General features: G+C 45.6%; 1 protein-coding gene across 4 annotated transcripts in view; it reads right to left on the bottom strand.

Annotated features, from left to right (window-relative positions):
- LOC135522682 (dihydropyrimidine dehydrogenase [NADP(+)]-like) overlaps positions 1–20,534 on the bottom strand; it is a 229,926-nt gene that overhangs the window by 57,961 nt on the left and 151,431 nt on the right. For all 4 annotated transcript variants that reach the window (XR_010452715.1, XM_064949179.1, XM_064949178.1 and 1 more), the window contains 2 exons: positions 16,446–16,566; positions 15,724–15,843 (listed from right to left, as the gene is read on the bottom strand). Coding sequence is in view for 3 of the 4 variants with exons in the window: in XM_064949179.1 (XP_064805251.1) it covers positions 15,724–15,843; positions 16,446–16,566 (241 nt within the window). In the remaining variant the exon portion in view is untranslated. The remainder of the gene's footprint in view (positions 1–15,723; positions 15,844–16,445; positions 16,567–20,534) is intronic.

Here is a 20,534-nt window from a genome sequence, read left to right as displayed (position 1 = left end):
AGCCTTTTAACTTGGATTAGCTAACACAACGTGCCATTGGAACACAGGAGTGATGGTTGCTGATAATGGGCCTCTGTACGCCTTTGTAAATATTCCATAAAAAAATAGCCGTTGCCATCTACAGTAGTCATTTACAACATTAACAATGTCTACACTGTATTTCTAAATAAATATCCTCTCTCTCTAGTGATGCCTGCTTACACATGCGGCTCACGGTACACCTGCTACTTTTGATGAATAATTCCAGACACAGACAGACAGACAGATGTGTAGGAATCAGGCAGGAGTATCTGCTGCTTCTCAGAATCGTCTGCTTTTCATCCAACTAGAGGGAGAAAATACACATCCAAAGGAGCAATTAAGTTCATGGCTATTGAGTCTAGATCTACAGTATATTAATAGGAGCTAGAGGCCTGTATAGTGCAAGCTTGTTTGGAGCAGAGTGAGGAGAAACATCAATTGTGCTTCATAAGATATACAATATTTCTATTCGTTTGCAATTGCATACAATATTCATGTGTTTCAGTATTTGTTGTGGTTCAGAGATGTCTCAGATAATTTCCCAAACCAAATCATCAAATATCTGGACATGTGACATACAGTATAATGTGACAGATGGATAAGTAATAACAGTGAATATGAGAAGGTGAACCGAAGGGCAAGATTGGAACTGACTACACAACCCCCATCAAATACTAGACCTTCTTTCCTTCCTTTCACATTAAGCCATTTATTAGAACTTTACATTTGTATGGAACAATAATGGAAGCCACTTCATTGACTGTGTGGCCTTTCTGTCTGGGCGGTAGGCTACAAAGCAACTGGGTGGGTTTCAGTCCGATAGATAGCAGCGATGGCTATCTTTGTGTGGGGCTTTAAAGATGCATAATGCAGAGGTTTGATACCAGCATTTGGTATTCAGGGTCTGCAAAGGCCACCGGCCACTGCCTCTGGATCTATTCCCTCTCACACACTCATAATAACACACACACACACACACACACACACACACACACACACACACACACACACACACACACACACAAACTTGCTCCTATCCCGTCTGACACTCATAACACACACAGGACCATGAGAGGACCCAATGCCAGGCAAAGACCTCTGTCTCCTCTCTGGCTTGATTATAATGGCTAAAGAGGAAGCAAGGTCAAATAAAAATGTATTGGTCGCGTACCCATGTTGAAGATGTTATCACAGGTGCAGCGAATTGCTTATGTTTCCAGCTCCAACAGTGCAGTAATACTTAATAATACAAAACAATATATACAAATCCCCCAGATTTAAATAAAGGAATTAAGAAAGATCATATGGCCAATATACCACGGTTAAGGGCTGTGTCCAGGCACTCCCCGTTGCGTCGTGCAAGGACAGCCCTTTGCCATGGTATATTGGCCATATACCACACCACCTTAGACCTTATTGCTTAATAAGTAGAATTCAATGGCTATAATTCATTCTTACATGTTCTATGTTTGAGATGCTTTTGAAAGTAAAAGTTGAAATCAAAACAGTATTGGCATTGTTGAATTCAATTATACTGATGGTTTAGTTAGATAAACTATCAAGTCTATTTGTTTGGTTACCACGGCAACTACTATAGCTACAGTATCTAGTAAACTTGCTAGCTATTTCAGTGGATGTTGAACACTTTTCTAAACAGAAAATGAACACATTTCTATTTGGAAAATGTGTTAAATTATAGCCATGGCATAAAAGGGATAATCAACTCGGGGCTCCTGGCATTCTCTGGAAAATAACAAAACTCTGTGGAAGGTCAGTTCCACTCTGCTAGCGATTCGTGGAACACACCTTCCATGTCATTCATTATTTTCATTTCAGCGCATAGCCCCTCATGAATTATCCCTTAGGTATATACTGAACAAAAATATAAAGGCAACATGTAAAGTGTTGTCTTATGTTTCATTTGCTGAAATAAAATATCCCGAGTAGACATTTTCTATATGCACAAAAAGCTTATTTCTCTCCAATTTTATCCACAAATTTGTTTTCATCCCTGTTCGTGGGCATTTCTCCTTTGCCAAGATAATTCATTCACCTGACTGTGGCATATAGAGAAGCTGATTAAACAGCATGATCATTACACAGGTGCACCTTGTACACCGTGTACTGGGGACAATAAAAGGCCACTCTATAATGTGGAGTTTCGTCACACAACACAATGCCACAGATGTCTCAAGTTTTGAGGGATTGTGCGATAGGTGTAACGGCTAGCTAGTTAGCGGTGGTGTGCGCTAAAAGAATGAGGATGTTCACAACCGCAAACCATGTTGTTGATGTGTGCAGAGGGTCCCTGGTTCGCGCGAGGGGACGGTCTAAAGTTATACTGTTACATAGGCATGCTGACTGCAGGAATGTCCACCAGAACTGTTGCCAGATAATTTAATGTTATTTTCTCAACCATAAGCCGCCTCCAACGTCCAACAAGCCTCACAACCGCAGACCACGTATGTTTATGGCATCGTGTGGGTGAGCGTTTCATTGATGTCAACATTGTGAACAGAGTGCCCCATGGTGGAGATGGGGTTATAGTATGAGCATAAGCTACGGACAACGAACCCAATTGCATTTTATTGGCAATTTCAATGCACAGAGATACCATGATCAGATCCTGAGGCCCATTGTCGTGCCAGTCATCCGCTACCATCACCTCATGTTTCAGCATGATAATGCATGGCCCCATGTCGCAAGGATCTGTACACAATTCCTGGAAGCTGAAAATGACCCAGTTCTTCCATGGCCTGCATATTCACCAGACATGTCACGCATTGAGCATGTCTGGGATGCTCTGGATCGAATTGTACAACAGCATGTTTCAGTTTGCGCCAATATCCAGCAACTTTGCACATTCATGGAAGAGGAGTGGAACAACATTCCACAGGCCACAATCAACAGCCTGATCAACTCTATGCGAAGGAGATGTCACACTGCACACCCGTTACTGACTGGCTTTCTGGTCTACACCACAACCTTTTTGAAGGTATCTGTGACCACAGATTCATATCTGTATTCCAAGTCATGTGAAATCCATAGTTTAAGGCCTAATTAATTTATTTCAACTGACTGATTTGCTAATATGAACAGTAACTCAGTAAAATGTTAGAAATTGTTGCATGTAGGGTTTATATTTTTGTATATGATGGTGTGTATAGACAGGATGGACAGTATGTGAATAGAAAAGGTGTGTGTAGCAGTAGATAGGACGAACCCTGAATATAATACAGTACATTCTTAGAAAAAAGGGTTCCAAAAGGGTTCAGCGGCTGTCCCCAACACTTTGTGGTTCCATATAGAAACCTCTGTGGAAAGGGTTCTACATGGAACCAAAAAGGGTTCTACCTGTAACCAAAAGGGACAGCCGAAAAAAAACATTTTTAGTTCTAGATAGCACCTTTTTCTCTATGAGTATATACAACTGTGCATCCGGAAAGTATTCAGACCCCTTGGCTTTTTCCACATTTTGTTACGTTACATTAATATGCATTATTCTAAAATGGATTAAAATGTTTCCCCCTCTCATTGTACACACAATATCCCATAATGACAAAGCGAAAACAGGTTTTTAGAAAGTTTTGCAATGTATAACATTTTTTAAAATTAAATACCTTATTTACATAAAGACCCTTTCATATGAGACTCGAAAGTAAGCTCAGGTGCGTCCTGTTTCCATTGATCATCCTTGAGATGTTTCTCCAACTTGATTGGAATCCACCTGTGGTAAATGAAATCGATTTGGAGCATTGAAGGTCCCAAAGAACATAGAGGCCCCCATCATTCTTAAATGGAAGTAGTTTGGAAGCACCAAGACTTCCAAGATCTAGCTGCCCAGCCAAACTGAGCAATCGGGGGAGAAGGGCCTTGGCCAGAGAGGTGACCAAGAACCCGATGGACAATCTGAAAGAGCTCCATAGTTCCTCTGTGGAGATGGGAGAACCTTCCAGAATTACAACTATCTCTGCAGCACTCCACCAATCAGGCCTTTATGGTAGAATGGCCATACGGAAGCCACTCCTCAGTAAAATGCACATGACTGCCTGCTTTGAGTTTGCCAAAAGGCACCTAAAGGACTCAGACAATGAGAAACAAGATTCTCTGGTCTGATGAAACAAAGATTGAACTCTTTGGCCTGAACGCCAAGTGTCACGTCTGAAGGAAACTTGGCACCATCCCTACGGTGAAGCATGGTGGTGGCAGCATCATTGTGAGGGGACGTTGTTCAGCGGCCGGGACTGGGAGACTAGTCAGGATTGAGGGAGAGATGAACGAAGCAAAGTACAGAGAGATAATTGATGATAACCTTCTCCAGAGCACTCAGGACCTCAGACTGGGGCGAAGGTTCACCTTCCAACTGGACAATGACCCTAAGCACACAGCCAAGACAACACAAGAATGGCTTCAAGTAAGTCTCTGAATATCTTTGATTGGTCCAGCCAGAAACCGGAGTTGAACCCGATCAAACGTCTCTGGAGAGACCTGAAAATAGCTGGCATCCAACCTGACAGAGCTTGAGAGGATCTGCAGAGAAGAATGGGAGAAACTCCCCAAATACAGGCGTGCCAAGCTGGTAGCGTCATGCCCAAAAAGACTCAAGGCTGTAATTGCTGCCAAAGGTGGTTGAATAAAGGGTCTGAATATGTAAACGTGATATTTCAGATTTGTTTTTAATACATTTGCAAAAATCCCATTCTTGCTTTGTCATTATGGGGTATTGGGTGTAGATTGTTTGAGGGAAAAAACTATTGAATTCATTTTAAAATAAGGCTATAACGTAATTTTTTTTTTGAAAAAGTCAAGGGGTCTGAATACTTTCTGAATGCACTGTACATATGAAGTGGGTAAAACAGTATGTAAACATTATTAAAGTACCCAGTGTTCAATGACTATGTACATAGGGCAGCAGTCTCTAAGGTGCAGGGTAGAGTACCGGGTGGTAGCCAGCTGGAAACAGTGACTAAGTTCAGGGTAGGGTACTGGGCGGAGGCTGGCTAGTGGTGACAATTTAACAGTCTGATGGCCTGGAGATATAAGCTGTTTTTCAGTCTCTCGGTCCCAACTTTGATGCACCTGTACTGTCTCCGCCTTCTAGATGGTAGCGGGGTGACCAGGCCATGGCTCGGGTGGTTAAGATAAGGCAGAGGGCTAGCTATTCAATATTTGGATGAGGGGGCAGGAGGTCTTTGTAACTTTGTAGGATCTGGCGATCAATAACTGCTCTTATATAGTGCACAAAGAAAAAGGAACAGTGAATCAAAATATTGGCCCACTCCAAGGAAGAATATTATGTGGAAATAACAGTTGAAGCAGCATCTGCCTCAAACTATTCCAGAGAACTCAGTGAACAGTAACAGAACATCCTCATTCTTTCAGTCCACAAAAGGTATGTCTTCTCTCCCTCCCTCTCCCCTCCATAGACATACAGCCGTATGGTAAACGATGTAAGGACACGGGAAAAGGCTGCAAGGCTGTATGGCATCAATAAATGATGTGCTGTGTGCTTACAGCGCTGTGCACAGCATTGTAAGAGACATGTTATGGTAGAATAAGCATGAAACTTAAAATATGGCAAACTGATAGCAATGAATATTTAGGATTCTTGAATAGCACTTGTTACCCTGAGTTAGTCCCCTTTGGTGCTCCTTGCATATTCTGTGAATAAATGCATTTCTTTTATTGCTGGTTTTTTTTCTCCCATTGTGGCAATGAATTTGCTGCAACTGAGGCAAAATGAGAGAGAGAGAGAGAGAGGGAAGAAAAGTAGTTCTCACAGCAGACAATGAACGCCTAACCAGCTCAATTATCACAGATCTAGATGCATAGTCTGGAAATAACATTAATCAAATGACTGTTTTATTGTTCTTACACACAATAATATAGAACTTATCAGTGGGAAATTAAGACTTAGTGTACCACAGAGGTCAAAATAAGCCAGAGGGAAAAATACTGAGTCGCTAACAGTAAACGTCAGATTACATTAGAGACGCACTATGCAGAAATCACTCCGCAATTTCCTGGTAAGTAAAATTCTAATAGTTTGCCTACTTTCATTTTATGTGACAAAAAAAAGCAAGTACAGTGTAGAGAATCATTGCACCATCGAAACTGCTGCGAAATGTATTTTCCATTGTATTTTCAGCTGTTTGAAACTGGTGTAAAAGACGCAAAGACCCAACAACAAAACTTAAGAGCGGGAAACATAGAAATAGCGCACATAGAACGCATCTATCGCTTCTTAGAACTGCCTTCGATGATAATGATGGATCTACAACTCACATTTCTATGTGAATTTGGTCAGGTAGCCCAAAAAGTGACATATTGCAGATTTAAAAAAAGACAATGGTCCTGCTGTACAAAACAAATGGAGAGAAAGAAGGTAAGGAAGAAGAGGTACGGAAAACAGAGACCAGACAATGATGGACCTCTATTAGGGAACATCAGGAAAATACAATACTGTATGTAATCTCCTGTATATAATGGCCATTATAAATACATATGTTTATGGAATCAAAAACACTTTCTATACAAGTGTTTACTTCCTATATAAGGACTGCACTCAGATCAGCTTGAATGGTCAATATAAACATTTTGTGATGAAAGCCAATATAGACACAGTATTTAGATATTGTCACAGAAGTAGACAGTGAGCTGTGGTAATCTAAATGCTATGTTTGCAAAGTGCATGCTAGTCAATAATACATCTTCTGTGAGCAATCAGAGAGCTCCATCCACCTCACCTTAACCCAGGGCTTCAGGACACACTGGGGTTTCTCTGAACAGATACTCCAAAACATGTTTTCCTCAGAAACTGCATTGAAATAGCAGTCATTGGTTAATAGCTTATAATGGAGCTTTGGTTCGAAAGGAAACATCTAGGGATAATATTAATAGTGCACATACTATACACTGTATGCTTGCCTTGTGAACATATTTTGCTTCAATAAAAGCCACGGGGATTATGGGTAGAGCCTTCACAATCCAATCATGAGGAGAGAATGCATTCTGTTTCCAGGGCCTTGCGGGTAGAACAGCTTCCTGTGCATCTCAAGAGAAATACAGCTTGACCAGCAGATAACGGAATGAGAGATAGAGAGAGGTGGAGAGAGAGAGTGGGGGAGAGAGAGAGAGAGAGAGAGAGAGAGAGAGAGAGAGAGAGAGAGAGAGAGAGGGGAAGAGAGTGAGAGGGAGAGAGAGCACGAGAGAGAGGGAGAGAAAGAGGGGGAGAGAGAGAGTGGGGGAGAGAGAGAGAGAAAGAGAGAGCACGAGAAAGGGGGAGAGAGAGAGAGGAAGTGTGTGAGAGAGAGAAATATCAAGTGTAAGAGAGATAGAGAAAGAGAAGAAAGAAATAGGAGGAAAAACAAATATTCCAGTCATGCTCTGTTCCTAATTTCTCTTGTCACCATTTGGTCTCTTCCTCACCGTTGTCCCCGGAGATGCCGGGTGATTGATGGCCTAATCCAATGACTGTATTACAGACGCCTCATCACACCCTCTATTCTTATCATTAGCAGTTAGCCTATGGTTACGTTCACAGCTCGCTGTCTAGTGCCGGCCCCTGAGATTTAAGGCTCTGGCCTTTAGAAAATATTTAACATGATATTGAAATCTTGACAGCGGCTGAGAAGTCAATCAGGTAGACATGGCGCTGACCAGCACTGCATTTTTAATTAATCAGACTTACTGTACTGTGGCTGGCTGTGTGTGTGCAATGGCTCTGTGTGTGGGTGTGTATGAGTGAGTGAGGGAGTGAGTGAGTGTGTGTATGTATTGTGGCTCTGTGTGTGTTTGAGAGTGTATGTCAGTGTGTATGTGTGTGTGTGTCCTCTCTCCTGGAGATGAACAAAAATGTAAATATAAGAAACTTGTTCGGCTATTCCGAGGCCTTCCAACATTAACGTTATGCGTTATGACCTGCAAATGGATGCAATTGACTACAAAGGTAGGAGGAGGGAGTTGGGCATTAATGCCTCAAACACCGACATACTAACGCTAGCTAACTCCTCTCCCGGTTTCCATCCCATGATTCCCATCTCATCCCAGGGAAAATGTTTAGGGGGCATCTCGGCACATTAGTTCATACAGGCAGAGATAATGTGGCTTAACATAGGATCTGTGAATTAGGCATTGGCTTAGGAACCAATCCCCCCAGCCAAAACCTGTTCTTCTCTCAGCCGGCACAGCCCTGTTCCCCCGCCATCATTACCCAGCGCTCACGTCTGCAGAGCAGCAGAGCCTTCCAGAATGACAATCACTACTCCTCTCCCCCACCCGCTTCTCTCTCTCTCCCTTTCTCTCTTTGTTTCTCTCTCTCCTCCGTAGAATGCTGCAGCCATAGAGCGAAACACCAAGACCTCTTATTACCCAGGACACACTGACACAGAGACAGAGGTGTACTGTACTTAGCGCTAGATTACAGAAAGACTGTAGTGGAGCAGAAACACAACCACCAACCTCTGTCTTTCTCTCACCTTCTACAGACAAATAAGGGGAAAAAAGGAGGAGGGGGTATATTTATTTTGTTTACTTTATGTCCTGTAAACTGTGAGTAATGTGTTAAAAATAAAAGATAGTGTATTGTACTATTCTTACTGTGTATATATTTCCAAACTATTGTTTTACTTTTTATTACTTATTTGTGAACACTTCTGATAATGTCTACTGCACTGTTGAAGGGAGCTTGCAAGTAAGAATTTCTCTCTCTGTCCTTCTCACTGTCTCTCTGTCTGTCTGCTCTGTCTGTCTGTCTGTCTCCTCTCTCTGTCTGTCTGTCTGTCTGTCTGTCTCCTCTCTCTGTCTGTCTGTCTGTCTGGCTCCTCTGTCTGTCTGTCTGTCTGTCTGTCTGTCTGTCTCCTCTCTCTGTCTGTCTGTCTGTCTCCTCTCTCTGTCTGTCTGTCTGTCTCCTCTCTCTGTCTGTCTGTCTGTCTGTCTGTCTGTCTCCTCTCTCCACCTGTGTCTGTCTGTCTGTCTCCTCTCTCTGTCTGTCTGCCTGTCTGGCTCCTCTCTCTGTCTGTCTGTCTATCTCCTCACTCTGTCTGGCTCCTCTCTCTGTCTGTCTGTCTGTCTCCTCTCTCTGCCTATCTGCTCTGTCTGTCTGTCTGTCTGTCTGTCTGTCTGTCTGTCTGTCTGTCTGTCTGTCTGTCTCTCTGTCTCCTCTCTCCGTCTGTGTCTGTCTGTCTGTCTCCTCTCTCTGTCTGTCTGTCTCCTCTCTCTGTCTGTCTGTCTGTCTCCTCACTCCGTCTGTTCCTCTCCTCACTCCGTCTGTCCGTCTCCTCACTCCGTCTGTCCGTCTCCTCACTCCGTCTGTCCGTCTCCTCACTCCGTCTGTCCGTCTCCTCACTCCGTCTGTCCGTCTCCTCACTCCGTCTGTCCGTCTCCTCAGTCCGTCTCCTCACTCCGTCTGTCCGTCTCCTCTGTCTCTGAATCTCCTTCTCGCGCTCTCTCTCCCCTTCTCTCGCTCGCTCTCTCTCCCCTTTGGTCACTCTCTCTCCCCTGTGTCTCTCTCTCTCCCCTGTGTCTCTCTCTCTCCCCTGTGTCTCTCTCTCTCCCCTGTGTCACTCTCTCTCCCCTGTGTCACTCTCTCTCCCCTGTGTCACTCTCTCTCCCCTTTGTCACTCTCTCTCCCCTCGGTCACTCTCTCTCCCCTCGGTCACTCTCTCTCCCCTCGGTCACTCTCTCTCCCCTCGGTCACTCTCTCTCCCCTCGGTCACTCTCTCTCCCCTCGGTCACTCTCTCTCCCCTCGGTCACTCTCTCTCCCCTCGGTCACTCTCTGTCACTCTCTCTCCTCTGTCACTCTCTCTACTTCTTTGTCACTCGCTCTCCTCTTTGTCACTCTCTCTCCCCTTTGTCACTCTCTCTCCCCTTTGTCACTCTCTCTCCCATTTGTCACTCTCTCTCCCTTTGTCACTCTCTCTCCCCTTTGTCACTCTCTCTCCCCTTTGTCACTCTCTCTCCCCTCTGTCACTCTCTCTCCCCTCTGTCACTCTCTCTCCCCTCTGTCACTCTCTCTCCCCTCTGTCACTCTCTCTCCCCTCTGTCACTCTCTCTCCCCTCTGTCACTCTCTCTCCCCTCTGTCACTCTCTCTCCTCTCTGTCACTCTCTCTCCCCTCTGTCACTCTCTCTCCCCCTCTGTCACTCTCTCTCCCCTCTGTCACTCTCTCTCCCCTCTGTCACTCTCTCTCCTCTCGGTCACTCTCTCCCCCCTCGGTCACTCTCTCTCCTCTCGGTCACTCTCTCTCCTCTCGGTCACTCTCTCTCCTCTCTGTCACTCTCTCTCCTCTCTGTCACTCTCTCTCCTCTCTGTCACTCTCTCTCCTCTCTGTCACTCTCTCTCCCCTTTGTCACTCTCTCTCCTCTCGGTCACTCTCTCTCCTCTCGGTCACTCTCTCTCCTCTCGGTCACTCTCTCTCCTCTCGGTCACTCTCTCTCCTCTCTGTCACTCTCTCTCCTCTCTGTCACTCTCTCTCCTCTCTGTCACTCTCTCTCCTCTCTGTCACTCTCTTTCCTCTCTGTCACTCTCTCTCCTCTCTGTCACTCTCTCTCCTCTCTGTCACTCTCTCTCCTCTCTGTCACTCTCTCTCCTCTTTGTCACTCTCTCTCCTCTTTGTCACTCTCTCTCCCCTTGGTCACTCTCTCTCCCCTTGGTCACTCTCTCTCCTCTCGGTCACTCTCTCTCCCCTTTGGTCACTCTCTCTCCCCTTTGGTCACTCTCTCTCCCCTGTGTCTCTCTCTCCTCTCGGTCACTCTCTCTCCTCTCGGTCACTCTCTCTCCTCTCTGTCACTCTCTCTCCTCTCTGTCACTCTCTCTCCTCTCTGTCACTCTCTCTCCTCTCTGTCACTCTCTCTCCTCTCTGTCACTCTCTCTCCTCTCTGTCACTCTCTCTCCTCTCTGTCACTCTCTCTCCTCTGTCACTCTCTCTCCTCTTTGTCACTCTCTCTCCTCTTTGTCACTCTCTCTCCCCTTGGTCACTCTCTCTCCCCTTGGTCACTCTCTCTCCTCTCGGTCACTCTCTCTCCCCTTTGGTCACTCTCTCTCCCCTTTGGTCACTCTCTCTCCCCTGTGTCTCACTCTCTCCTCTTTGTCACTCTCTCTCCCCTTTGTCACTCTCTCTCCCCTTTGTCACTCTCTCTCCCCTTTGTCACTCTCTCTCCCCTTTGTCACTCTCTCTCCTCTTTGTCACTCTCTATCCTCTTTGTCACTCTCTATCCTCTTTGTCACTCTCTCTCCCCTTTGTCACTCTCTCTCCCCTTTGTCACTCTCTCTCCCCTTTGTCACTGTCTCTCCTCTTTGTCACTCTCTCTCCCCTTTGTCACTCTCTCTCCCCTTTGTCACTCTCTCTCCCCTTTGTCACTCTCTCTCCTCTTTGTCACTCTCTCTCCTCTTTGTCACTCTCTATCCTCTTTGTCACTCTCTCTCCCCTTTGGTCAATCTCTCTCCCCTTTGGTCACTCTCTCTCCTCTTTGTCACTCTCTCTCCTCTTTTTCACTCTCTCTCCCCTTTGTCACTCTCTCTCCCCTTTGTCACTCTCTCTGCCCTTTGTCACTCTCTCTCCCCTTTGTCACTCTCTCTGTCTCTCTCAATTCAATTCAATTCAAAGGACTTTATTGGCACGGGAGAAAATGTACAGTAAACATCACACTCACAAAAGTTCCAAAGGAATAGAGACATTTCAAATGTCATAGTATGGCTATATACAGTGTTGTAACGATGTGCAAATTCTTAAAGTACAAAAGGGAAAATAAATAAAACATAAATATGGGTTGTATTTACAATGGTGTTTGTTCTTCACTGGTTGCCCTTTTCTTGTGGCAACAGGTCACACATTTTGCTGCTGTGATTGCACACTGTTGTATTTCACCCAATAGACAGTATCAGAGTTTATCAAAATTGGATTTGTTTTTTAATTATTTGCGGGTCTGTGTAGTCTGAGGGAAATGTGTCTCTAATATGGTCATATATTTGGCAAGAGGTTAGGAAGTGCAGCTCAGTTTCCACTTCATTTTGTAGGCAGTGTGCACATAGCCGGTCTTCTCATGAAAGCCATTTCTGCCTATGGCGGCCTTGTTCACTGAGTCATTACATAGTCAAAGCTTTCCTTAATTTTGGGTCAGTCACAGTGGTCAGGTATTCTGCCACTGTGTATGTACTCTCTGTTTAGGGCCAAATAGCATTTTAGTTTGCTCTGTTTAGATTAATTATTTCCAATGTGTCAAGTAATTATCTTTTTGTTTTCTCACTATTTGGTTGGGTCTAATTGTGTTGCTGTCCTGGTGCTCTGTGTGGGGTCTCTTCCTCTTCCTCTCTTCTCCTCTCTGTCTCTCTCTCTCTCTCATCCTCCCAACCCACTTCAAATAATCCCTCTGAAATGAGCTGTGGTTATGCCTGAGCATACCTCCCATTCTGCTAGCTAACCCTTGGAGTGGCCTGGTTCACTTCAAGATACTGCCTCCTTCTCAATTGTCTAAAAAAGTATCTCCTCTCCTCGCCTACAAGCCGTCATCTGGACTAATTGGAAAATACTTGACAGGTGAAAACAATATGGTAGATGCTCATCATTAGGCTGGCTTTCACCTGGTCAGTTCTTTCAGATCAATGCAGGTGTAGTAGATGGAGAAGATGAGGAACATACAGACTTTTAAGCCATTGAGAAAGGGAAAGTGATTATGGATCTCAGTGTTCGTACCTGCCCAGGGCAAAATCTTTTTCATGCTGTAATCTTTGAAAGTTCTACAAAGAAGTGCAAGGGCATCACATATCCTTTTTGATAAATCGACTGCATGGAACAAGTGCACTTGCCAAAAGTCCATTTATATAAATGTATCAACAAAAACAAACATAACTTTGCCTGGAAAACACCATTACCAACTGAAGGCAATGGCTATAATGTTTAGTTGGAAGCAGAAACTATCATATACTGTATAGATCAAAGTCCCTTTATTGACTTGCTTTATGGCAGGAGAAAAACATCTAGGTGCAGAAAAACCTAACAAAACACAACGTGAAAAATGAAACATGTACATCTAGGAAAAATGGTGTTTTCCTGGTGAAATGTCAAGCTTTACGTGGAGCGAGACTTCAAACCGAGCAGTTGACATTTGTGTCTGTTTGGCTTTGCGTTGGGCGTAGTAAATGTAATGGGGGGGGGGGGGACTGTGGGGGGTATAACAGAACGTCAAGGAAAACCTGACAGATAAGCCTTTAAACAGCATCTGATCTGACACACACACACGCACGCACACACACACACACACACACACACACACACACACACACACACACACACACACACACACACACACACACACACACACACACACACACACACACACACACACACACACAGACACACAGACACACACAGACACACACACACACACACACACCCACCCACATATTTACACTGAGCATAAAGTATAAAAAAAACACTATATAGTAGGCTCTATTTGAAGTACTTTACTAGGGTATTGTAAAAGGTAGTAGCCTACTGTACATTATCTAACAGTCTGTTCACTTGGACTTGCTTTGCTCTCTGGTTGAACAGAAGTAGCGAGGAGGGAAGAAGGTGGGCCTAGTGTCCCTGCAGCGGTATTGGTAGGTGATAGATGCCTGCCTGCCTCTCCACTGGTGCCCCTGCACCACCACCCTACTCCTGGGGGATGCTCACAGGAGCCGGCAGCCATGGCTTAAATGGGAAAAAGATGACATTGAGTCATAAAATATATATATATAAAATACTGCTGCAATAGTTTCCCTATAAATTGTTAATGTACATTGCCTTCCTAAGGCTCCTTTTTCTCCTCTCACTGACGTTGATACGGTGGCTGAGGCTAGGGACTGAAATCGAGCTGAGAGAAAATAGGGATGAGAGCAGAGAGAGAAAGAGAGAGAAAGAGAAAGAGAGAGAGAGAGAGAGAGAAAGGAGGAAGGAGAAAGGCAGTAGAAGAGGGGGGAAGAAAGGGGAGGGGGGGGTCCATCATTAGAGAGCCTTGGTCACAGCAGTTCACACAGGACTTTCTTATGGACACACTAGTGACACTAGTCACACTGAAGGGCAGTGTCATAAGATAATGCTGCTATCTCATAAATGACAATAACAATGCAACAGCCAACAGGCCAGCAGTAGGGTTGTGGAACAGTGAGGTACACGGAGGGGCCAAGGTAAGAAACAGTATCTCCATGCATTATTAAGTCAGTCAGTGTACTATGTCTCCACCAATATTAGGGTTACATTCTGTTGTTCTCTCAAACCAGGATTGGTTGGAAGTGAGGTGATATGAGATTGGGAATCGGTCTAAATGAAGGAAACAAGGAAAACTAGAGATTTTTTTTTTGAAGACATTTACAGTACAGTAATTCTCATATAGTTGTATTTGTCCATCATATAAGACCACTACAATGACAGTATAATGTGCCTTGATGTGGCCTATACCTCTTTACAGACCAGACACCTTCCACTTGACACAGAGTGACTAACTCCAAAAGGCATGTTCATCTGAAATACATCAAATCTGAGAAGACTAGGAGGGGCAGTGTGTTCTCTTTTGAAGGCAGTCGATCTCTTCCCCTTTATAACGTCTTCATAGAAGAGATTTCCCTTTCACAGACAAAGTCAACATCTCATAGCAACCTCTGGCTCCTTTGTCTCAAGTCCTTGTGCACATCACTCAAACAGACTGAAAATGAGAATGAGCTCGTTTTACCCAAAAGGCTTTGCAAGTAAGAACACTTTCCTTATTTACAGGATACGATAATCAAGCGGTTTCGATACGGGAGAAGAAGAACACGATATCAGGACACAGATCTTCAAGAGAGAGCGTCATTGCAGAGATTGACCATACCTGTCATAGTCTGCCTAAATACTGCTTTTATCTCCATAGAATGTGTGTAATTACCACAGATGGAGACTGAGAACCATGTAAATGCTTGACATACTGCACAATGAGCTAAAAACTATTATAAGCCAGGCTTTTTCCTCATTGGCTGTGATTTCAAGGTTTCTTTTCAATAAAGGAAACCTGATTGACGGTGAAACTTCCATCCTACTGAGAGAAAGAGATGCTTTTACACGAGACTGACAGTAACACTGTAAAACACCTTAAAACATGAGATCCTAATACAATATCCAGTACACCACCAGAATATCCAGTGCGCAGAAAAACATTGAACCAAAAAAAAAAAAAGGTTTTTCTGGTAATTACACACCAAGTTTCCACATCAAATAATCAACATGTGCTTGTATACACACCTTCCAGATATCTCACTCAGTCTAAAACAATATTTCAAACTGTAAAAAGAAGTGTGGGTGCTCTCAGTCCCTCTCGGAATGATTGTGGCAGGTTGTTGCAGTCTCCCTTTCTTCAGCCTCTCCCATTTCATCCCAGTAGAGCAAAGGAAGCATTACAGGCACTTTCAGACTCATTCTGGTCCATATGTCACTGCTATTAGGGACAGTGTCCAGCCTCAGAGCCTCAGTGTCTCGCAAAGCACAGCCCCATAAAAACAGCAGTGGAGAGGACCAAGACCACAGCATTTAAACTACAGCATACCCCTTTAAACCCCCACACACTGGCACATACACATGCAAGCAAAAATGCACACACACACACACACACACACACACATTTTGTCTGTTCCGGCCCGGAGGGAGTGGTGGGGGGGTGCAGTGGGAAAAGCAGCAAGTCAGACAACACTTACCAGACACGCCGCCATATGTGGTTCTCTTGCCACGGCCAATGCCAGGCCAAGGAGTGCCGTCTGCCTTGAGCCCCATCAGCCCAGATACCGTGTTGGTTGCTGTGACGCCATCTGCACCACCTGCAGGGACACGTTTAGTCATTAGCTGTGGGGGAACGGGCACAGGGCTCGGCTACGCCAGCCAAACCGAGGGCCAAATCAACCAGCACCTTAAAGGGTCCTGCAGTGCACTGTGGAGCACAGCAGGGCGTCTGTTTAGATGCCTGTGGACTTTCACTGTGCCAAGTAATTCCATTAGTGTCTCTATGTTGTTTGGGGTTGTGTCTATCACTTGGCTTTCAAAAGAAAATGATGCAGAAGTGTTTTGTGGGAGAAAGAGAACACATTCATATGAGGCTGCTATGGTCACTACATGAAGCTAGCTGACTGTAAACTAGCAGTTACATTCTAGGGTGGTCAGGACGAAACCATTATGCACAGTTCATGTAAGTCCATCTATGGAAAAAAATGAACATCAAAACGAAACAAAACAACAAATCATTTGAGTACAGCATATTCAATGAACATTGACTTTAGGTTTATCCTAAATGGCATTTTATGCCCTACATAGTGCACTACTGTTGACAAGAGCCTTATAGGGATTTGGTCAAAAGTAGTGCGCTACATAAGGAATAGGGTACCATTTGGGACTTAGCCTAAGTAAGTGGGGCTAGTTAGCGTACCTTCGTGTGCTGCCATGGCTATATCCACAATGTTGGTGACGTTTGGGGTCAGTTTGGCGAAGAAGGGGATCTGGACAGCTTGTCTCACCCAGCGGCAGATGTTACGCACCAACTCTGTATCCTGAGGAACAAACAGACAAATAAAGGACAATAAGAGAGGGTGGTAAACGAGTGTAGCCGACTGAGTGAGGTGAGAGAAGGGGTTGGAGTTGCATAATGCTACCGGTCTGTTATCTGTTGGAACTTGGGAGTGCATGGGTAGAAAATAGTCATGGTTTCTGAAGAAGCCCCACTACGGTAAGTGTCCCAAATGTCACCCTATTCTGTATATGAGCCCTGGTGAAAAGTAGTAATTCGCCATTTGGGATGCAGACTTGGTTTTCACATGGATGTTAAATCATTAGCACGTCTCATCTAAAACAGGTTGGCTGATGAGGTGGCATTACCAATGGGCAGAGGGAGGATCTTTTTAGGGTTTTTACCCCCAGAAAATCTAATACAAAATCAAATGTATCACTATCATCCCTCTCAACATGCCTGTAATGGTGAAGCTGATTATAAAGCTTAGTCAGTATTTCTCTGTTTTACAGATATCTAAACCCAACTTCAAATCCGTTAATCATTTGTTGTTCGGAGCCCCCTATTGCACCCGGTTCCTTATATTGAGCATTACTTTTGACCATAGCTCTATAGAGCATGTTATTATTACAGAGGCTCTTGTGTACTTCACTGTTAGTCAGCCCTCCCTCCTCTCTTCATCTGTCTGTATGCGCCTTTCTTCTCTCACCTCATTTTGTTTCCCTGTTCTTCTCTTTCTCTCTCTCTCTCTCTCTCTCAGCCCTCTTCTCACCCAGTCATCTCTCTCTCACTCTGATCCTCTCTCCATCACCTCTTTATTTCAGAGGAAATGGGCTTATATTTTGACATATCCAATAACTGTTGGTATATACAGCCTTGAGCAATGGGTTTTACTCTACTGTATAAAGAAGTGGTATTTACAAGGTCTGTGTGCAAAGCAGATTGAGCACTGAGGTCAGTCTCTCACACGGACTAAAGGTTAGCATTTTATTTTTTAAACTATTAGCAATAAATGGATTTGTAAAAAAATATATAAAAATGGAGGGTCCTGAAAGAAAGAAAATACATTTCCATCTGACTGAATATTTCCTTTCTATTTCCAGGTCATGCTGTGTGATTCAGTAGCACATCAAAAATAACAGCTATTTGTAGAATGATATTTGGCCTGCGTCTGAACATATACTTTAAGAGTGGCACTGAGGGTTGAGGTGTGGGGAAGGGGGAGAAGGGGTGAGGTGTGGGGGAGGGGGGACTAGGGGTGAGGTGTGGGGGAGGGGGGACTAGGGGTGAGGTGTGGGGGAGGGGGGATAGGGGTGAGGTGTGGGGAAGGGGGAGAAGGGGTGAGGTGTGGGGGAGGGGGGACTAGGGGTGAGGTGTGGGGGAGGGGGGACTAGGGGTGAGGTGTGGGGGGAGAGGATAGGAGTGCAGTGTGGGGGGATTGGGGATAGGGGTGAGGTGTGGGGGTGGGGGACTAGGGGTGAGGTGTGGGGGTATAGGGGTGAGGTGTCGGGGATGGGGGATAGGGGTGAGGTGTGGGGGTGGGGGACTAGGGGTGAGGTGTGGGGGATAGAGGTGAGGTGTCGGGGATGGGGGATAGGGGTGAGGTATCGGGGATGGGGGATAGGGGTGAGGTGTGGGGGTGGGGGACTAGGGGTGAGGTGTGGGGGGATAGAGGTGAGGTGTCGGGGATGGGGGATAGGGGTGAGGTGTCGGGGATGGAGGGATAGGGGTGAGGTGTGGGGGTGGGGGACTAGGGGTGAGGTGTGGGGGGATAGAGGTGAGGTGTCGGGGATGGGGGATAGGGGTGAGGTGTGGGGGAGGGGGACTAGGGGTGAGGCGTGGGGGGAGGGGATAGGAGTGCGGTGTGGGGGGATAGGGGTGAGGTGTCGGGGATGGGGGATAGGGGTGAGGTGTGGGGGAGGGGGAAGGGGTTAGGAGTGCGATGTGGGGGGATAGGGGTGAGGTGTCGGGGATGGGGGATAGGGGTGAGGCGTGGGGAGGGGGACTAGGGGTGAGGCATGGGGGAGGGGGACTAGGGGTGAGGTGTGGGGGAGGGGATAGGGGGATAGGGGTGAGGTGTGTGGGAGGGGAATAGGGGTGAATATAATCACATTGGTGCCTAAAAATATGCCAAATGTATTCTAAGGGTGGACAAGAGGGTATAGGGAAGGTTACTCCATAGGAGACAATACAATTCACTTCCAGGATTTGGATAAGATATTAGATTTATGCACTTGTGTCTCTAGCAAGTGCCATCCATAGCAATTTGACTTGATTTATTCAAGACTTACAAACAGTGTATAAACAAGAGTGGAGAGGAGGGTTCAACCAGTCCACTCCCATCTACCTGCCTGCCAAAGACAGATAGAGAGAGAGAGAGAGAGACAGAGAGAAAGAGAGGCCTTATATCTGGGCTCCCTAGAGATGGTTGATAGCGCTGGCTGCTTTCCTGGGGAGATTCATTGGATAGATATTTCTGATCCTGCACACAGCCAATGTATCAGAAATACTTGAAGCAGTGGATGTATTTCTAGGTTGATTTGTAGGTTGAGTAAGTATCAGTGTACAAAGGTGGGAATGAGTGGATATGCAGACTGTGCTACAATGATGTAATTACTAGCTAAACCTTGGACGAAGAGGACCTTCAGTGGATTCTACATGTATTCGGGTCATGGATGCAATTGGCATTGGCTGTATTAATAGAATAGCTGATTATTTTGAGATAAAAATAAAATACTTATTAGCTTGATGTGTATGATAATATTTATCTTTGAGAAAGAGCAAGAGCAGAGACAGAGATACTCTCTAATATTCTCGAACCAGGCAGCCCCGGCCGCCACACAGGAAGAAGAGGGACTAAAACCAATCCTCCCAGAGGGTCATGGGAAATTGCATTATGGCTACTTCAGCACAAGAGGCTGGGTCATGGCCTCCAGCCAAGCACCATTGCCCAACCAGATGCTGCTTGTAAGAACCCTGCTCTCACAGAGGTGGAGCTCTCCCTGCCAGGCATGCCTGGGCCCCTGACAGACAGCTTATTACACAGCAGATGGGGGCCAGGCCAGCTAGCACTCCAGTCTGTGGGGGACATAGGCCGTGGGGGGAGCATAAGGGTGGAGGGCAGAGGGAGGGGCAGAGGAGGCTAAACCTAAGCCCAAGCCCCCTCCTATTGCAGTTTGCCTGTACAACATATTCTGCTTGGCTGGAGAGGCGAAGCACCTGTTTGACAGGCCTGTTACTGGTTCTGGCAAGGGAGACATTCTGTGTCTCTTCTCTATGAGAGCAGGTCTTAGAGCAGACCCTGTTGTACCTCTGCGCTCTGAGACCATTACCTGAAGGTCTGGCAGAGAGGGAGCGGAGGGTGTGACGAGCTACAAACATGCTGTCAACATGAAAAACACGCAGGCATCGTACTGTGGATTCTACAATGGGCATGATTCCCAGAGGAGAGCAGGACCACCAGTGATGGGACACACCAAGGATTGTATCATTCCAGGTTCCATCAGAACGGAATGAACACATTCCAAAACACTAATCCCTCTTGACTGACTGACTGATTGTAACAGTACAGAAGGGGCCATGATGATGAAAATCAAATAAGGGGCACTAGCCGTTAAGGAGGGGAGGTCTAGTATGAAATGAAAAGAGTTGGTGGAAAGGGTACTTGACGGACAATTTTTACCTTATTTCTTTCTTTTCCTTTCTCCCGGTGAGCTGTTTCCGCGGGGCAAGCTGGCATGTGGATTAGTTTCAGCACGACGGGCGGCCCCAGCGGAGGAGCGTGTTTGTGTAGAGGGAGAGGAGAAGGGGAGGTGTATCACCCCCAGGCAGGGTTGTGGAGGGGGTGAGGGCTGTTGAGACAGCCCAGCCCGCCAGAGAGGAGGGTGGGTTACCACAGGCTTACACCTGAAATTTTAATTTTACAGAGCAAGGTCACAAGAGGTCAGCTCTCTCGTTAACAACCCCAGACTCTCAACGGGAGAGCGGGTGTGTGTGTGTGTGTGTGTGTGT

This window comes from Oncorhynchus masou, chromosome 30 (genome assembly GCF_036934945.1).
Source record: "Oncorhynchus masou masou isolate Uvic2021 chromosome 30, UVic_Omas_1.1, whole genome shotgun sequence".
Taxonomy (NCBI): Eukaryota; Metazoa; Chordata; class Actinopteri; order Salmoniformes; family Salmonidae; genus Oncorhynchus; species Oncorhynchus masou.
Note: the sequence above shows the minus strand (reverse complement) of the source record. Positions and strands in the feature narration are given on the sequence as shown.